The sequence below is a fragment of the Alnus glutinosa genome, chromosome 2, assembly GCF_958979055.1.
Source record: "Alnus glutinosa chromosome 2, dhAlnGlut1.1, whole genome shotgun sequence".
NCBI lineage: Eukaryota > Viridiplantae > Streptophyta > Magnoliopsida > Fagales > Betulaceae > Alnus > Alnus glutinosa.
The window spans coordinates 38,933,998-38,947,639 of record NC_084887.1 but is presented as its reverse complement, the minus strand read 5'-3'; the positions used below and the strand labels follow the sequence as shown (position 1 = coordinate 38,947,639).

At 36.4% G+C, this 13,642-nt stretch overlaps 2 protein-coding genes across 3 annotated transcripts; both read left to right on the top strand.

The window, feature by feature from the left end:
• Window positions 1–985: 985 nt before the first annotated feature.
• Window positions 986–6,681, top strand: LOC133860089 (uncharacterized). 2 transcript variants are annotated; one of them, XM_062295741.1, is made up of 9 exons: window positions 986–1,315; window positions 1,858–1,904; window positions 2,157–3,461; window positions 4,184–4,272; window positions 4,749–4,851; window positions 4,958–5,062; window positions 5,572–5,689; window positions 5,969–6,136; window positions 6,348–6,681. In XM_062295741.1, the coding sequence occupies exons 1-9, from the start codon at window positions 1,120–1,122 to the stop codon at window positions 6,500–6,502; spliced, it is 2,286 nt and encodes a 761-aa protein (XP_062151725.1). In that variant the 5' UTR covers window positions 986–1,119; the 3' UTR covers window positions 6,503–6,681. The 2 variants fall into 2 exon arrangements, with proteins under 2 accessions (XP_062151725.1, XP_062151724.1); XM_062295740.1 differs by having other exon boundaries at window positions 5,969–6,145.
• A 1,691-nt stretch (window positions 6,682–8,372) lies between these two features.
• LOC133860090 (sialyltransferase-like protein 1) lies at window positions 8,373–12,780 on the top strand. Its single transcript, XM_062295742.1, has 11 exons — window positions 8,373–8,613; window positions 8,751–8,827; window positions 9,298–9,384; window positions 9,471–9,548; window positions 9,625–9,716; window positions 9,826–10,027; window positions 10,383–10,473; window positions 10,776–10,834; window positions 11,262–11,410; window positions 11,663–11,744; window positions 11,861–12,780. The coding sequence occupies exons 1-11, from the start codon at window positions 8,487–8,489 to the stop codon at window positions 12,251–12,253; spliced, it is 1,437 nt and encodes a 478-aa protein (XP_062151726.1). The 5' UTR covers window positions 8,373–8,486; the 3' UTR covers window positions 12,254–12,780.
• The last annotated feature ends 862 nt before the right edge of the window (window positions 12,781–13,642 follow it).

The window sequence follows — 13,642 nt, the reverse complement described above, 5'->3', positions numbered from 1 at the left end:
AACAAAAAAAAAAAAAAAAAAAAAATACAAGAATTGATTGATTTTGGGATAATTACAAGATAAAAATAATGTTGTATATAGAATGTTTTCATGTATATTGGAGAACCAGGCATTTTTCATTATTATTAATTGAGTTTTTTGTTTTTTTTTTGTATTTCTTCTTCTTCTTTTTTTTTCTCTATTTTGAATAATGAATATAATACAATTAGACATAAACACATTTCTTCAAATAGGATATGAAAAGGTAAGTATTTGCATATGACTCTTTCGTGTTATTCGGATTCAACTTATATCATATTGGTTTGTGAAATTCAATGAGTTAGAATTGGGTCGTGTTTGACACTATTAATTAAATAAATTATATTTATATTAATTTATTTAGTTGTATACTTATTTTTGGATATGACACTAAAAAACATAAATTTATATTAATTTATAAATTCAACATTTTAAAATTGCTTCTAATTTTTTATGTTTTTTTTTCCTTCTTTTATTAAAATATAAACCTTTCAAAATTAATATTTTACCCCTTGATAAGCCCCTTTTTTTTTTTTTTTTTTTTTTTCTTTTTCTATTTAAGTTTTGCCCCTCTTACACTTAAAATTTTAGTTCCACCCCTAGACACGAATTCACATATGAATCCAAATTACCACTGCCGTCTCATTGTTATTTGAATAGAATGAATTAAAAAATAATGTTATTATTCATACCTATTGCAAGTGATTTTTTTTTTTTTAATTTGTTAAAATAAAAAGTCAGTTAAAATACATTACGTCAGTCTCAATGAAATGAGCGTCAAAAATAACATTACTAAAAAAAAAAAAAAAAAATCCATCTTAAAATAGGATGATATATATCGGTAATAAGATTATTCTAATATATGAAAATAAAAATAAAAATAAAAATGGGGGTATAATTGACAGATCAGGAGACTGGAGCGAGGGCGTAGTTGTAAATAGAGGCAGGCCCAACCGATATTCGGTGTAACTGTGTAAGATGCGGGGGAGATGCCGAAAGAAGAAAGGCATACAAAAAACGCGTGGGATTCATGAAGTGAGAGAGTGTAATTGCTGAACCACCGCGCGCACCGACCGTCTCACAGTACCTTCGCAGATTTTCATGTCCATCTTGCCCAACAATACCCAAGGTTCTACGACGTCGTCTTCCTCCTCTGTGCTCCCTCCAAACCCTAATTCCCAACATGGAACAACAATACACTCTCAATCTCATTCTCCGCCCTCTCTTTCCCCCCAAATTAAAGCACTTCGGATCTCTGACTCTCAATCTCCCACCTCTATGCCCCACAATAATTCAGGTGAAAAAAATACTCACAAATCATTTGCTTAATTATTATTTTGATTCTTGTTTTCCCTAGAATTTTGACCTGGAAGTGTTTGACTTGTCCAAAGCAAAGGGAAATTGTATGTGTTTCGGGCTTGTTCTCTGTGATCTAAGAAGGGGGAATTAAATTACTGAATTGAGCTCAAGAGGCTAAGTAGAGAAGTTTACTGCTTTCTTTTTATACAACTTAAATGGATATCCAAAGAAAGACAGTTTTTTTTTTTTTTTTTTCCCTTCTAAAAAAAAAAACAAATTTTTAAGCTGGTTTATCTACTGGTGATCTTTTAGGCTCACGGTTTATCTGAGTTCCAACTAGTTCGGTAACGGTAAGAGTAGAATTGATTTTAATTAGAACCTCTGTCAGTTTTTTTTTTAACTAATCATTCTACTCTCTGTTTTTCTTTGGGTAAAGGGGGTTTGAGTCTGTGTGAGTAGTTTCCATCTGCTTGAAGGGGTTTGATATGTAAGTTCTACACGTTTGAGCTTTTAACATGTGTAATTAACTGTATGTGGCAGGGCCGTTGGCTTCAGCTGCAGAAGATTCTAGTGGATCTTCCAAAAAGGTATATATGATTTGATTTTCGGGTTCTTGAACTTTTGTCTCTTGGAAGTTGTGTCATTGTACTATGCCTATGTAAAATAAGCATCTTTGTGAAGTGTGACCAGTAGCCAGTTGGTCTAGTCTGCTTTTAGGAACAACCAGGAAACTGGAAGCAGTGGTAAACTGGGCATTCAGTGTTTAGGCTGTTAATCTTTTGTAGTGATTGTGGAAAAGCTGAAATTGGGCATTTTCTTTTTCCCCCCCTGTTCTCTAGGTGACTGAATTGGAGACACCAAGTGGTAAGAAGACTTTGCCTCACCAAAATGGTGACAAGAATTCCCAGTGTCACTCAGGTGGACAAGGGGTTGGATTAGCCCAGTCGATGGGGAAGATGTCAGGATCCATTGTTTCTCCTCAAAACCATCCAAATATGGGGTCTTTAAGTTCCCATGGAAGCACTATGCATTCAGCAGGTAGAAAAGCCCAGTTGATTAATGCTAACCACTTGCTGAATTTTCATTATGACCCCATTCCTCGTCCTCAACATCAACCAAGGGCTCCTCCACCAAGAAGACAGCGGAAGACAAAGCCATACAACAAAGATCTATTTCTCCAGGCAAATTACAAATTTGTGGTGTTAGATTCAGGAAATTATACGCCTGAATCGATGGATCCAGATAAAATGTTAATGTGGGATGATATAATATGTGTTAGGTATTCAACCCCATTTCCGGTGCAGTGTCCAATTTGTTTGGAGTATCCTCTCTGTCCACAAATAACCTCATGCGGCCACATATTTTGTTTCCCATGTATTCTGCAATACTTGTTAATGGGAAAGGAGGATCATAAAGGTGACAGCTGGAAAAGATGTCCACTATGTTTTGTGATGATATCACCGAAGGATTTATACACCATCTATATTGAGGATGTCAAGAAATATTGTGTTGGTGATAAAATAGAGTTAATGCTTTTGACTCGACAAAAGGGTTCGTCCACATTGTCGTATAAAAACAAACAAGACACGGATATCATGCCTTGTTGCAATGATGCAATCTGTGATCCCTTTTCTAAGTTTACGTTTACTTCAGATGTCGATCTCTCAGTCAGACAAGCAATATTCGATCTAGATGGTTGGTTAGCAAGAGCAGATTCAGGGCTCGTGAATGACTTAGAGAAGCTTCCATATGTGTGTGCAGCAATGGAGCAATTAGAACAGAGGAAGAAGTATTGGAATGATCACCGGGCTTGTGAGAGCAATAGATCATGTAAAATTTCTGATTCTCAGGCTGCATCTCATGTATATGCATCAACTGCATATGCTACTCATACTGATTATGAGGCGTGTGGTTTTGGACTTGGAACTCTGTCTGCTGATGTAAATGAACAAATTGAATGGTCTGGTAATTTTATATCGGATAAGTCAAATGGAGGGGCTCGGTTGGATCAAACTGCTGATGAGAATGAATTGTTGGAAGGGCAAGACACATTTCTATCTTCTTCATATGATGAAAAGAGTCTGCAAAGGCACTCAAATGACTCTGGAGATGCAAACGACAATAATTCCTACAATTTCTACCAGGTTACCGATATTCTCATATCCTTTTCTTCTCCCTTTGTTTTCAAATTTTATCTAGCAGTGAAGAAAAGAAATGTTTCAAATATAGACTAATTAGTTGTATAGTGAGTACATGCTGTGGGCCATATGGTATGGATCTAGTAACTTCTTACAATTGACATGTTAGATTTTATAAATCTAGCTTTCATGATTTACAGAGTCATTATCTGCCACGGTTTTGCTGAAGCTGTGTAAAACGCACACTATATTTAAGGATGTTTTCTCTTGCATTAAGGCTTGAACATTTGCAGGATCTTCTATCATTAAGTAAAAAAAATTTAAAATTATATTTTTGTGCAAGTGTGGGGAAGGGGGGGAGGCAAGCAATTGCATCTAATTGTTTTCTCTATTTGTGTAAGGGCTTAGTTTATCAGAAAGCATGAGGTGCTTTGTGAATGACTAAAATGCCCTACCTGGAAAGGTGTTTCTCACTTGCAGGTGTTGGTTTTACAAATGCCAGTTACCATGGTAAATATTTTTGAGTAGCTGATACTAGTGAGTAGTCATTGATAGTACTGGCAATGATACCTTTAGCTGGGTTTTCTGTTTACACTCCTATTGGATGCCCTTTAAAAGTTGCTAATCTCTGTTTGGTCTCATTTATCATTGATCATGTGTGCTGATCCTCTGTTTTTTCTGATTCTATGATATTTGACCTTTGTTATAGTTGCGTTTGTATGTTTCAGGCAGCTGATGGTCAGCACTTCATTCTTCATCCCTTAAATATGAGGTGTCTTTTACACCATTATGGGAGTTATGATATGCTTCCACACAGGTTTGAAGAAAACTGAATTAAATTCCTTCCTATATAATTAGGAGCGTCTGAAATTATTTGAATCCCCCCACCCAAAAAAAAAAAAAAAAAAACAAAAACCACTCAAAGCGAAAAATAAAATGAAATAGAAAGTGTGTTTGGAAAGAAGCACGAATTGAAACTTTGTACTTTCATTTGCATTTGCAAAGTGAGGTCCTTCTATCATATTCTAATTGTGACCCTTCATACTTAATTTAAAACTCCTGTTGTTGTATACGGACCCATAAAGTATCTGTCTCACTATCCTTGAAGGAGCTCACAACGAAATACAACAAACTAGTAGTATACTACATAGGAAAGCAACTTGTAAGGATTTCTCCATGGGCATTAAGCTGAAAATAGTTAGAAATTAGAATATGATGTCTCTGAAGTCTAAGTATTTTTGCTTACGATTGTCAATATAGGTGGCTTTTTGACTCTTAAGCTTTTAACTGCAGAATAAGAGGAAGGATTTTACAGTTGGAGACGGTCACTCAATCAGAGGCCATTAGGAAGCGCTATCGGTACTTAAGTCATTTTTCCTTAACGACAACATTTCAGGTACCTTTTTATCTATATTCTTTATTCTCTTTTAAATATTCATTTTATTTACTTATTTCTACTTGTTAGCCACCTTATTTCTTTTCTTTTCCTTTTTCTCTTCCAGCTTTGTGAAATTGATCTGAGTGAGATGCTGACTCCAGATGCACTGTACCCATTCATGGATGAAATAAAGAAGCGTGAAAAGCAGAGGAAACAACTTGCCAAGAAGGTTTCATATCTTTCTGTGTTATGCTTATGTTTTGTGCACTTAATCATAATCTTTTTTATTCTATGCTAGACTAAATGAATACATTTCCATTATACAGCCATTTACCCTGCTAATATTCTAGATATATTAATTTTTTGAACATGAAAATTCATAAGGTAAGGAGCTTAGTGTAGGTCAATGTGAAACGTAAAGGTGGTTAATTTATTTAAGGAAACCCCACAAGTGTATTGTCCCGTTATTTTAGGGTCATCTCTGGAATGTAGGACAGCATATTTAGTTTCTGTGCACCTTGTAGTTTATGATGGTGCTTTAGGGAATAAGGATTTGGTATCTTTGTTCTCAATATCTACTGTGTTGTGCTTGCCTCTTTCCTGAGCACACACAAAACCTGGAGAGAGAATCTGTAGCATTGTTGTGTTGTTGGTTTAGTTGCTCTTTCAATTTTTTTTTTTTAGAGTGTAACATGACTTTGTCCATGCTTTTAGAATTATGTATTATTGCATTTCTAGGAACAAAGGGAGAAAGCTAAGTCTGAAGTTGCCGCTACATATACCATGTCCATAATTCCCAGTTTTGGACAGTCCTCTCATGATGACTCGCCCACATTTTCCATGGATGACTTTGAAGGTAATCTGCTTAATTGTTGGTTAGAAAATATGCAGACTATACTGTGGGTCATGAAAAGAGTAATGTCCATCTTCATGATTGGTATATCTTGGAATTTTAATGTCCATCTTCATGACCTTCCCACAAATTAGAAAGTTTGTTCTTTGTGGATGTAAATTTCGACTGGGGATCCTGGTGGCTGTGTTAAGCTGCAGCATTACTTTTTTCCCCTCTATGAGTGCGGTGTACATAATGTTCAATTGTTCACTTGTTTATTATTTTCGTCTTCTCCTTCTATAGCCTTGGGGAGCTTGCCCGTGACATCATCGAGCCCTCCACTTGTTGGGGAGAGGAAACTGTTCTCAAATGTTACCAGGCTTGGTTTTGCTGCTGCACACGATTCTCCAGCTCTGAAAATTCAAGAACCCAATTCTCTGCCCGACAATGGAGTGACAACTAATCCTTCTGGTATAAATGGTATTTTCCTAATGCAACTAGGATGTGTTTTTGCTTGAGATTTGAATGTTATGCAATCACTGTTCTTCATAACTTATCTAGTTGAAAGGATGGATCATCAGTATAATACTAAACTACCTTGTAATTTTCTAGTTGTGGCTGTTAGAAATCTGTTTCTGGAGCATGTTCTGTGCTCTGATTTGCGAAGCGTTTTGTCTCGTAGGTTTGAAAAATGCAGGGACGCCTTCATTTGCTAACATAATGTCCAGAGCAAAATCTGTTGAAACTTTGGATGCACCCAAGATGAACGAGGTGGGGAAGAAGGGGAAGAAACCGAGTCGAGTCCTTTTGTCGACGGCAGGAGGTCGGCGCTATTGATTACTTAGATGCAGACTGTGAAAACTTCTTTTTGTTAATAAAATGGTGCTTCTGTTTATGATCCTTGGTTAACCTTTGATATCAAAAGGATATTAGGGAAAGGAGTATTGGATCCTATACCTTGTAATTTCCAGCACTCGTTTATTGCTTAAAGAAAGGTGCTATGCTTGATCCGAAAAGTATAATTGTTCCCTGCAGTCCCAATATAATTGGACATATTTCTAATTTTTTATTTCAATCCAAATAATAGAATTACATAACTTTTTTTTGACCAAATAGAATTACATAACTGAGTAGCCGATTATGGAAGCGGTTTTTCCTTCTGATCTTTGCAAAGGTTGTAACAGACTAACAGTGTTCTCGGAGTATTTTCAAAAGGTTGATAAATTGAGTACGTATTAAAATATAAATTAAATAGATAAATATATTATTTTTTATTAATTTAATCTTTGAGTATAAATAGTGATTATAATATCAAATTAGAAGTCATGAACCTGCACTTAAAAAAGAAAAAAAAAAAAAAAAAAAAAGTCTTGAATTTGAACAGTGATTAATGCCCCGTTTCGGTGTGAAATGATTTCTGGAAAATAGTTTCGGTATTATCCGGTGTTTGGTATGGGCGAAAATAATGGTCAACCGGAAAATGATTTCCATTTAACCAAAAATGCTTAATAAATTTCGGAAAATGATTTACGCTTTTTAAAAGCGTAAATCATTTTCCGTAGACAGTAGATGCTGTCGACTCTCTTTTAAACAACACAGTCGACCTTTACGTTCAAGCAGTTGATTATTGCTGAATTTCGACAAGTTAGATTCCGACTCCAGTCGGTGCCGAAATTCGACAAATTAAGCCGGAATCCGGGGATACCGTGTCAGATCCCAGCCAGACTAGCCGGAATCTGGCAGAATGGTCGGATCTCTGGCCGAAGAGGCCGGATCCCACCAGAACGCCGGATCACCGGCCATCTGGCAGGGATCCTGGACGGATTCGGCCGTTCTGGCCGGACCCCCGGCATCTGGCCGGATCCAGCTGTTCTAGCCGAAAACTGGCCAGGACGGCCGGCTTCTGGTCAACTGGCCGGGATCCGGCTGTTTTGTGCCGGATTTCGGCAAAGATCGCCAGAATCCGGCAAGAATGGTCGGATTCCGGCAACTTTTGCCAGAATTTGTATATGCCAAATATAAAAAAAATATCTTTATATTATTTTATATTAATATTTTTTATTTTGTGGATAAAATTTAATTTTTAAAATTAATATGATTAAATTAAAATATAAAAAATATTTGTAATTTTCCGTACGCGCCAAACACCGAAAAATGATTTCGACGAAAAATATTTTTCTGAAAAATAACTTCCTTGAAACTATTTTATGACGGAAACCATTTTACACCGAAATAAACGGAGCATAAGTTGATTTGACATTCCGAAACATAACTCATTCTCATTTTTACTGATGGTCACTTTTTTTTACAACCAATTTTAATTGTTTGGGTGCATTTATATTAGGATTTCGATAAAATGTGCAATTTTAATTCAAATTGTAAAATATGAGTCTTTTGAGAGTGCATTTTAAAAAAAAAAAATTACGATTTAAAAATATAAAAAATTTGTGTTTTCAAATTCGCAATATTTTTTTTATATATAACGCATAATTTTAAAGGTTAAATTGTAATTTTAAATATCAAATCACAATTTTACCAAACACTAATTATATTTCAAATCATATATTTTAAAATCGCAAATTCAAATAAATCTTAACCACTCTAATAATAATAATAATTAAATAAAAAAAAAAAAGTGAGATCGACTGTGCAAGTCTGCAAGACTGCAATGAGGCTAGCACATGAAAGGGACGGCGTCGTTTGCATGTTGCCGAAAACAGAAAAAAGAGGCTCTCGCTGGATTTTCATTGCTGAATAATCTCTCTCTCTCTCTCTCTCTCACATCCTCCGGTGTGTGTCCGCGCGTTTCTGGTTGTTCTCGATGAGAGCCCACAAGGCATCATCCTCGAACAACGGCAACAACAGACGACCGACGCTTCTCCATCTGGTGTGCGCTGCTGTTCTCTTCTCTCTTCTCGTTTTTGCAATCCAATCCTCTTTCTTCACAGGTTTTCCTCACTTTTCATCACTGACAACTATTTACGTTTACTCTACAATCCCAAGCTTGGACATTCTCTCTCTCTCTCTCTCTCTCTCTCTCTCTCTCTCATGTAAATTTTCCGAAATTGGTAATGTAATTTTCCAGGTGATCAGAAATCAGATCTCAACAGAGAAGAAGTTCGGGTTTTATCGGAATTTCAGTCCGGTGTTCAGCAATGCGTGGTGGGCATCATTTCCTTCCCACATTTCTCTTTAGAAGTTCCCATATTGTTACTGATTGCTTATGGGGCTTCGCTAGCTGTGCTTAAGTATGCTCCCATTTGTTTGTATCTTCTATTTTGATACATGGGTTTCTTTTTATGAACTACTTTTTCGTATAAATTATAGCTGATCGATCATATTTAGGCAAGTAAAGTTCATGTTTTTGGTGTAGTCGGATTGTTTCAGTTTCAACTGGCCAAGTTGAGTATGATTCGAATTAAAACTTGATATGTTTAGATCTGGAGCGTAGTTGGCTCATTACTTTCTTGTGTTTATATTGTGTTTTGTGCTTACTGATTTGACAAAAGAATTACCGAGTGAAATCCGAAAATTTGAGGAAACAAGTGCACTTTTTTATTATTTAGTTATTTATTTTGTTTTCGTATTATGCTCATATGTTAGTTCTGTAATAAGTTTGGAATTGTGTGTAGGCAAACAGGGGGCTTGGACTCACTGCACATATTATTGACCACTGTAAATTGATTCTTAAATTCCCCGAAGGCACTAACAGCACTTGGGTCTGTCTCTCTCATGCTTGCACTATTTATGATGCATTTTGCTATAAGCAGCTGATTGCTGATAGTTTTAGTTTTACTAATTGCAGTACAATGCACAGTTTAAGATATATGAGCCATTGGAGTACACGTATGATGTTTGTGAGGCGATTCTATTGTGGGAACAGGTCAGATATTATACTTATTTATCGGGGTAATTATTTTATTGATGAGAGTATAGGCACTGATGATTTTGGGATGCAGTATCGTAACATGACTACGGTGTTGACAAGAGAGTATCTAGATGCTCGGCCTGATGGGTGGCTAGAGTATGCAGCGAAAAGGATAGCACAATTGTATGGTTATGAACAATCATGTGTTCTGTTTTATTTGTTTCATTTCTTATTTATTTCGTTAGAACATGTCAAGTAAGTCTCTTTAATGCCTTTGTTTCCTTGGTCACAGGGGAGCAGATAAATGCTATAATCGCTCCCTTTGTGAGGAACACCTCAATATGATTTTACCCGCAAAGCCCCCTTTCCATCCCCGGCAGTTTGGCACGTGTGCAGTTGTTGGAAACTCAGGAGATCTCTTAAAGACGAAGTTTGGGAAAGAGATTGATAGTCATGATGCTGTTATACGGGACAATGAGGCTCCTGTTAATGAGGTGAAAAATCTTTTCCTCTCATCAATGAATGTGAGGTTTCTGTTCACATTCTAGTCATTTTATTTGGTGGCTATTTGGTACGGCTAAGCCTTTTAGCTCTACCGAAACAAATAATGATTTCGGATAAAATGGATCATTTATTTGGTTCTTTCCAGAAAGCACTTTGCTCAACATAGTGTCTATTACTCACTTATCCTTTCATAGACATGTCTGAGTCACCAGAGAGCTCCATTTATGATATTTCCTCCTTTCCTTTTTTAAATGTCACCAAAATGATTTTGAGCATAATGTAGGTGATAGTCATACTGAAGTTGTTTATGACAGTACTCATCTTGTTTTTCCTTATCTTGTATAGAAATATGCCAAGTATGTTGGTTCGAAGAGGGATTTTCGACTTGTAGTGAGGGGTGCTGCACGTAACATGGTTACCATTTTAAATGGATCTAGTAAGTTATTCTTTATATGTTGCGTAACAAATAAAAATCAAATGCTATGCAGTGCAATTTTCTCCTTTATATTTATTTCTTATTTCTATCATGTGTTAGAACAAGAGCTGTGTTGCTCTTGCCTTATGACATTGGCATGGTAGTCTGTCTTGTCGTCTTGTCCATTGTTGTTGTTTCTAGCCGGTTATTAATGTATTTTGATATATGATATGTCTCTGATTTTGGTGCCCTATTTAGTAAAGTTACCGAAGTCAGTTGGTGCATGACTCAGTTTCGTGACTTACAAATATTTTCTCCTGCAGCTAATGAGGTACTTATAATTAAAAGTGTGACGCACAGAGATTTCAATGCAATGATTAAGGTGAAAATCTTTTCTCAGAAGGCCGTTACATTCCTTAATCTCTAGGAGGTGGTTCAGTGTGAACGCTATATGTGTATAAGCTAGTAAAGATTTAACGTTGGCCATAATTATGGCATGCCCAGAGAAAGAGGCCATGAATCATTGATTAGATGAGTGCACGATCAAACTACTTTTCTATGTTATGTAATTTTTGAAACCTGTGCTTCTACCTCTGTGCTAGACCATTCTTTCAGTTTGCTACGCTAAATACCTAACTGCTGGGATGAAAATGAGTACTATTTTGTTTCCGTTAAGTTCTTTGATATGTTACAATGTCATAGTAAATTATTCTTGTTTTGGTGTGGTTGGACACTCGATACACACTGATTTACTAATTGGAAGTCTCCTTTAAAGACATTGTTAACACTTTGGATTGCTTATGTTGCAGAGTATTCCAAATCCTGTTTATCTCTTCCAAGGTATTGTGCTACGTCGAGGTGCCAAAGGAACTGGAATGAAATCTATAGAACTAGCCCTCTCCATGTGTGACATTGTTGACGTATATGGATTTACTGTTGATCCTGGTTATACTGAATGGTCAGCTCAATTCCGATTTTCTTACTGTCACTACCATGTTTATCATCAATTGAAAACCTGCTTATTTCCTTGGTATTTGCATCGGTATCCCAACTTATTGTTATTGCTTTTGGCCATTTCCTTTTATTCTGGCTACATTGATTTCTTTAAACACATGAGGATCTCATGAAGTTCAGGTTTCCTTATCTACTTGCAATCCTGTAGTTGCAGTCCTTTCACTTTTGCTCATATATTTCATAATCTTTCTGATAGGACGCGATACTTCTCTACGCCTAGGAAGGGGCACAACCCACTTCAAGGGAGAGCATACTACCAGCTTCTAGAATGCCTTGGTGTAAGGATATACTCTCCCTTTCTCCCTTTACTTCCTTCTTTCACTTTTCCCTCTGAGAACACAAGCCCAGACACAACGATTATTATCTCCAAGTGACTAGGGTTTATGACTGTCAGGTTATTAGGATCCATTCTCCCATGAGATCCAAGAGGAAGCAAGACTGGTCAGATGTGCCTAGTCGAGGTATGATAAGCAGAGCTCATGCTGCAGCCTTGCGTTTAAAGAGGAGTCAAGCTGGTCAAGCGGGTGATTTGAGCCAGTTTGGTAGTTGTAAGGTGTGGGGCAACGTGGACCCTGACAGCGATGGACCTCTCTCAGGATCTCCAGACATGAGTGATGTCAGGAAGTATTCAAATTACAGTAAATGGGAAGTCATGCCTTTTGAGAGTTTAAGGAAGGAAGCACAGGATCAATATATACAAATGCAAGGTGTCTCCTTATACAAAATGGATGGCAATAAATTGGATGATCTAGTATGTGTGAGGCATTCCTTAAAATCTGAGGTATAATTGCTGCCATCCATTGGTCATTCTTTGTAGTCATACACGTCGGTTGGGAAAGAGCGAGGTCTAACTGGGTACCCCAGTATTCTTGGACAAGGATTACGTTAACTTACAGTTTTCTCATGACTTGCTTTATTAACACCTTGGAATGCATCTATTGTTCACTCTCGACAAATGTTATCGCGGCAGTGGCAATGTGGAATCTCAACTCCTGCACTTGCAAATGAGATGGACATTATGTGCAGTTTCCCTGATTGGATGCTTCTTGCTTCATGGAGATTCCTTTGTGTGGATTTTAAGAGTTGAGTTTATGGAGAGACAGATGTGATTATACGTTTTCGGTCTGCTCTTTCAGTTTATCTTAAATATGTGTCACTACAGTCGATAGCTAGGTGGAAATTTGTCTTGTAGAAGGTATAGTAGTATGTCAAAAACAAAAAAATTTATGACATGGGTTGGTGGATCATTTTTGTTGTCTCTGAAACTTGTATTCTTTTCTAATTCTGGAGGCTATCTCAAGCTGCTTTGTATCATGGTTCCTAAACGTGCTTATTTTGGTGCAATGATATATATATATATATATATAGAAGAGATCATGCTTCTTTTATTTTTTTTAAACCATTTGATTGGGCTTCTTTTTTTTTATTATTTTATTCAAACAAACCTATCTTTAGAAGCCTTATTCCATTGAAAAAAAAAAATCGTTTCAGCTTATGATGAGGGCTTTTTTTTTCTTTTTTTCTTTTTTTCTTTTTTTCAAACAAACTTGTCTTTGTGACTTTATTTCACCGGAAAAAAAAAAAAAAAAAACCGTTTTAAATTAAGATTAGTTTTTTTTTTTTTTTTTTTTTTGAAATAAACCTATTTTTGGGGCCTTATTCCACTTGGAGGGCTTAGGCGATCGTCTAACTTGCCTAGTGGATGAGCAGGCAGTAGTAACGTTGTATACGTTTTTCCCTACTTACCCTGATAGGTCAAGATGCACCTGGCAGTTAATTAATATCTAGAATTAAGATCCCTTACAATTGGGTTGATTGAAGTGCATGCAATTGCCACAGTTCTCGATAGAGGGGTTTGCATGGCTCATCTGTATCAGGCTGCTTGGAGTGTAGGGCTGCTTGTCTAGACAGGTAGACCATGCAACCCTTCTCTTATAAAACGGCATGAATTGTATGCAATTCGAATGGCTAAATTAGAGGGATCCTCATCCTACTGATGTAGGATGATTACTTTTGCACTTTTCGCGTTATATGTTCCCACTTTAATCACCAATGTCGTCACTAAAATTACTGTACATTATATGTGCATAAACTGTTCTCAATACATGGCGAGGCAAGACAGGTAAAAATTAAAAAAAACAGGTAAGATATTATCCACGATCATAGAAAAAGTCCA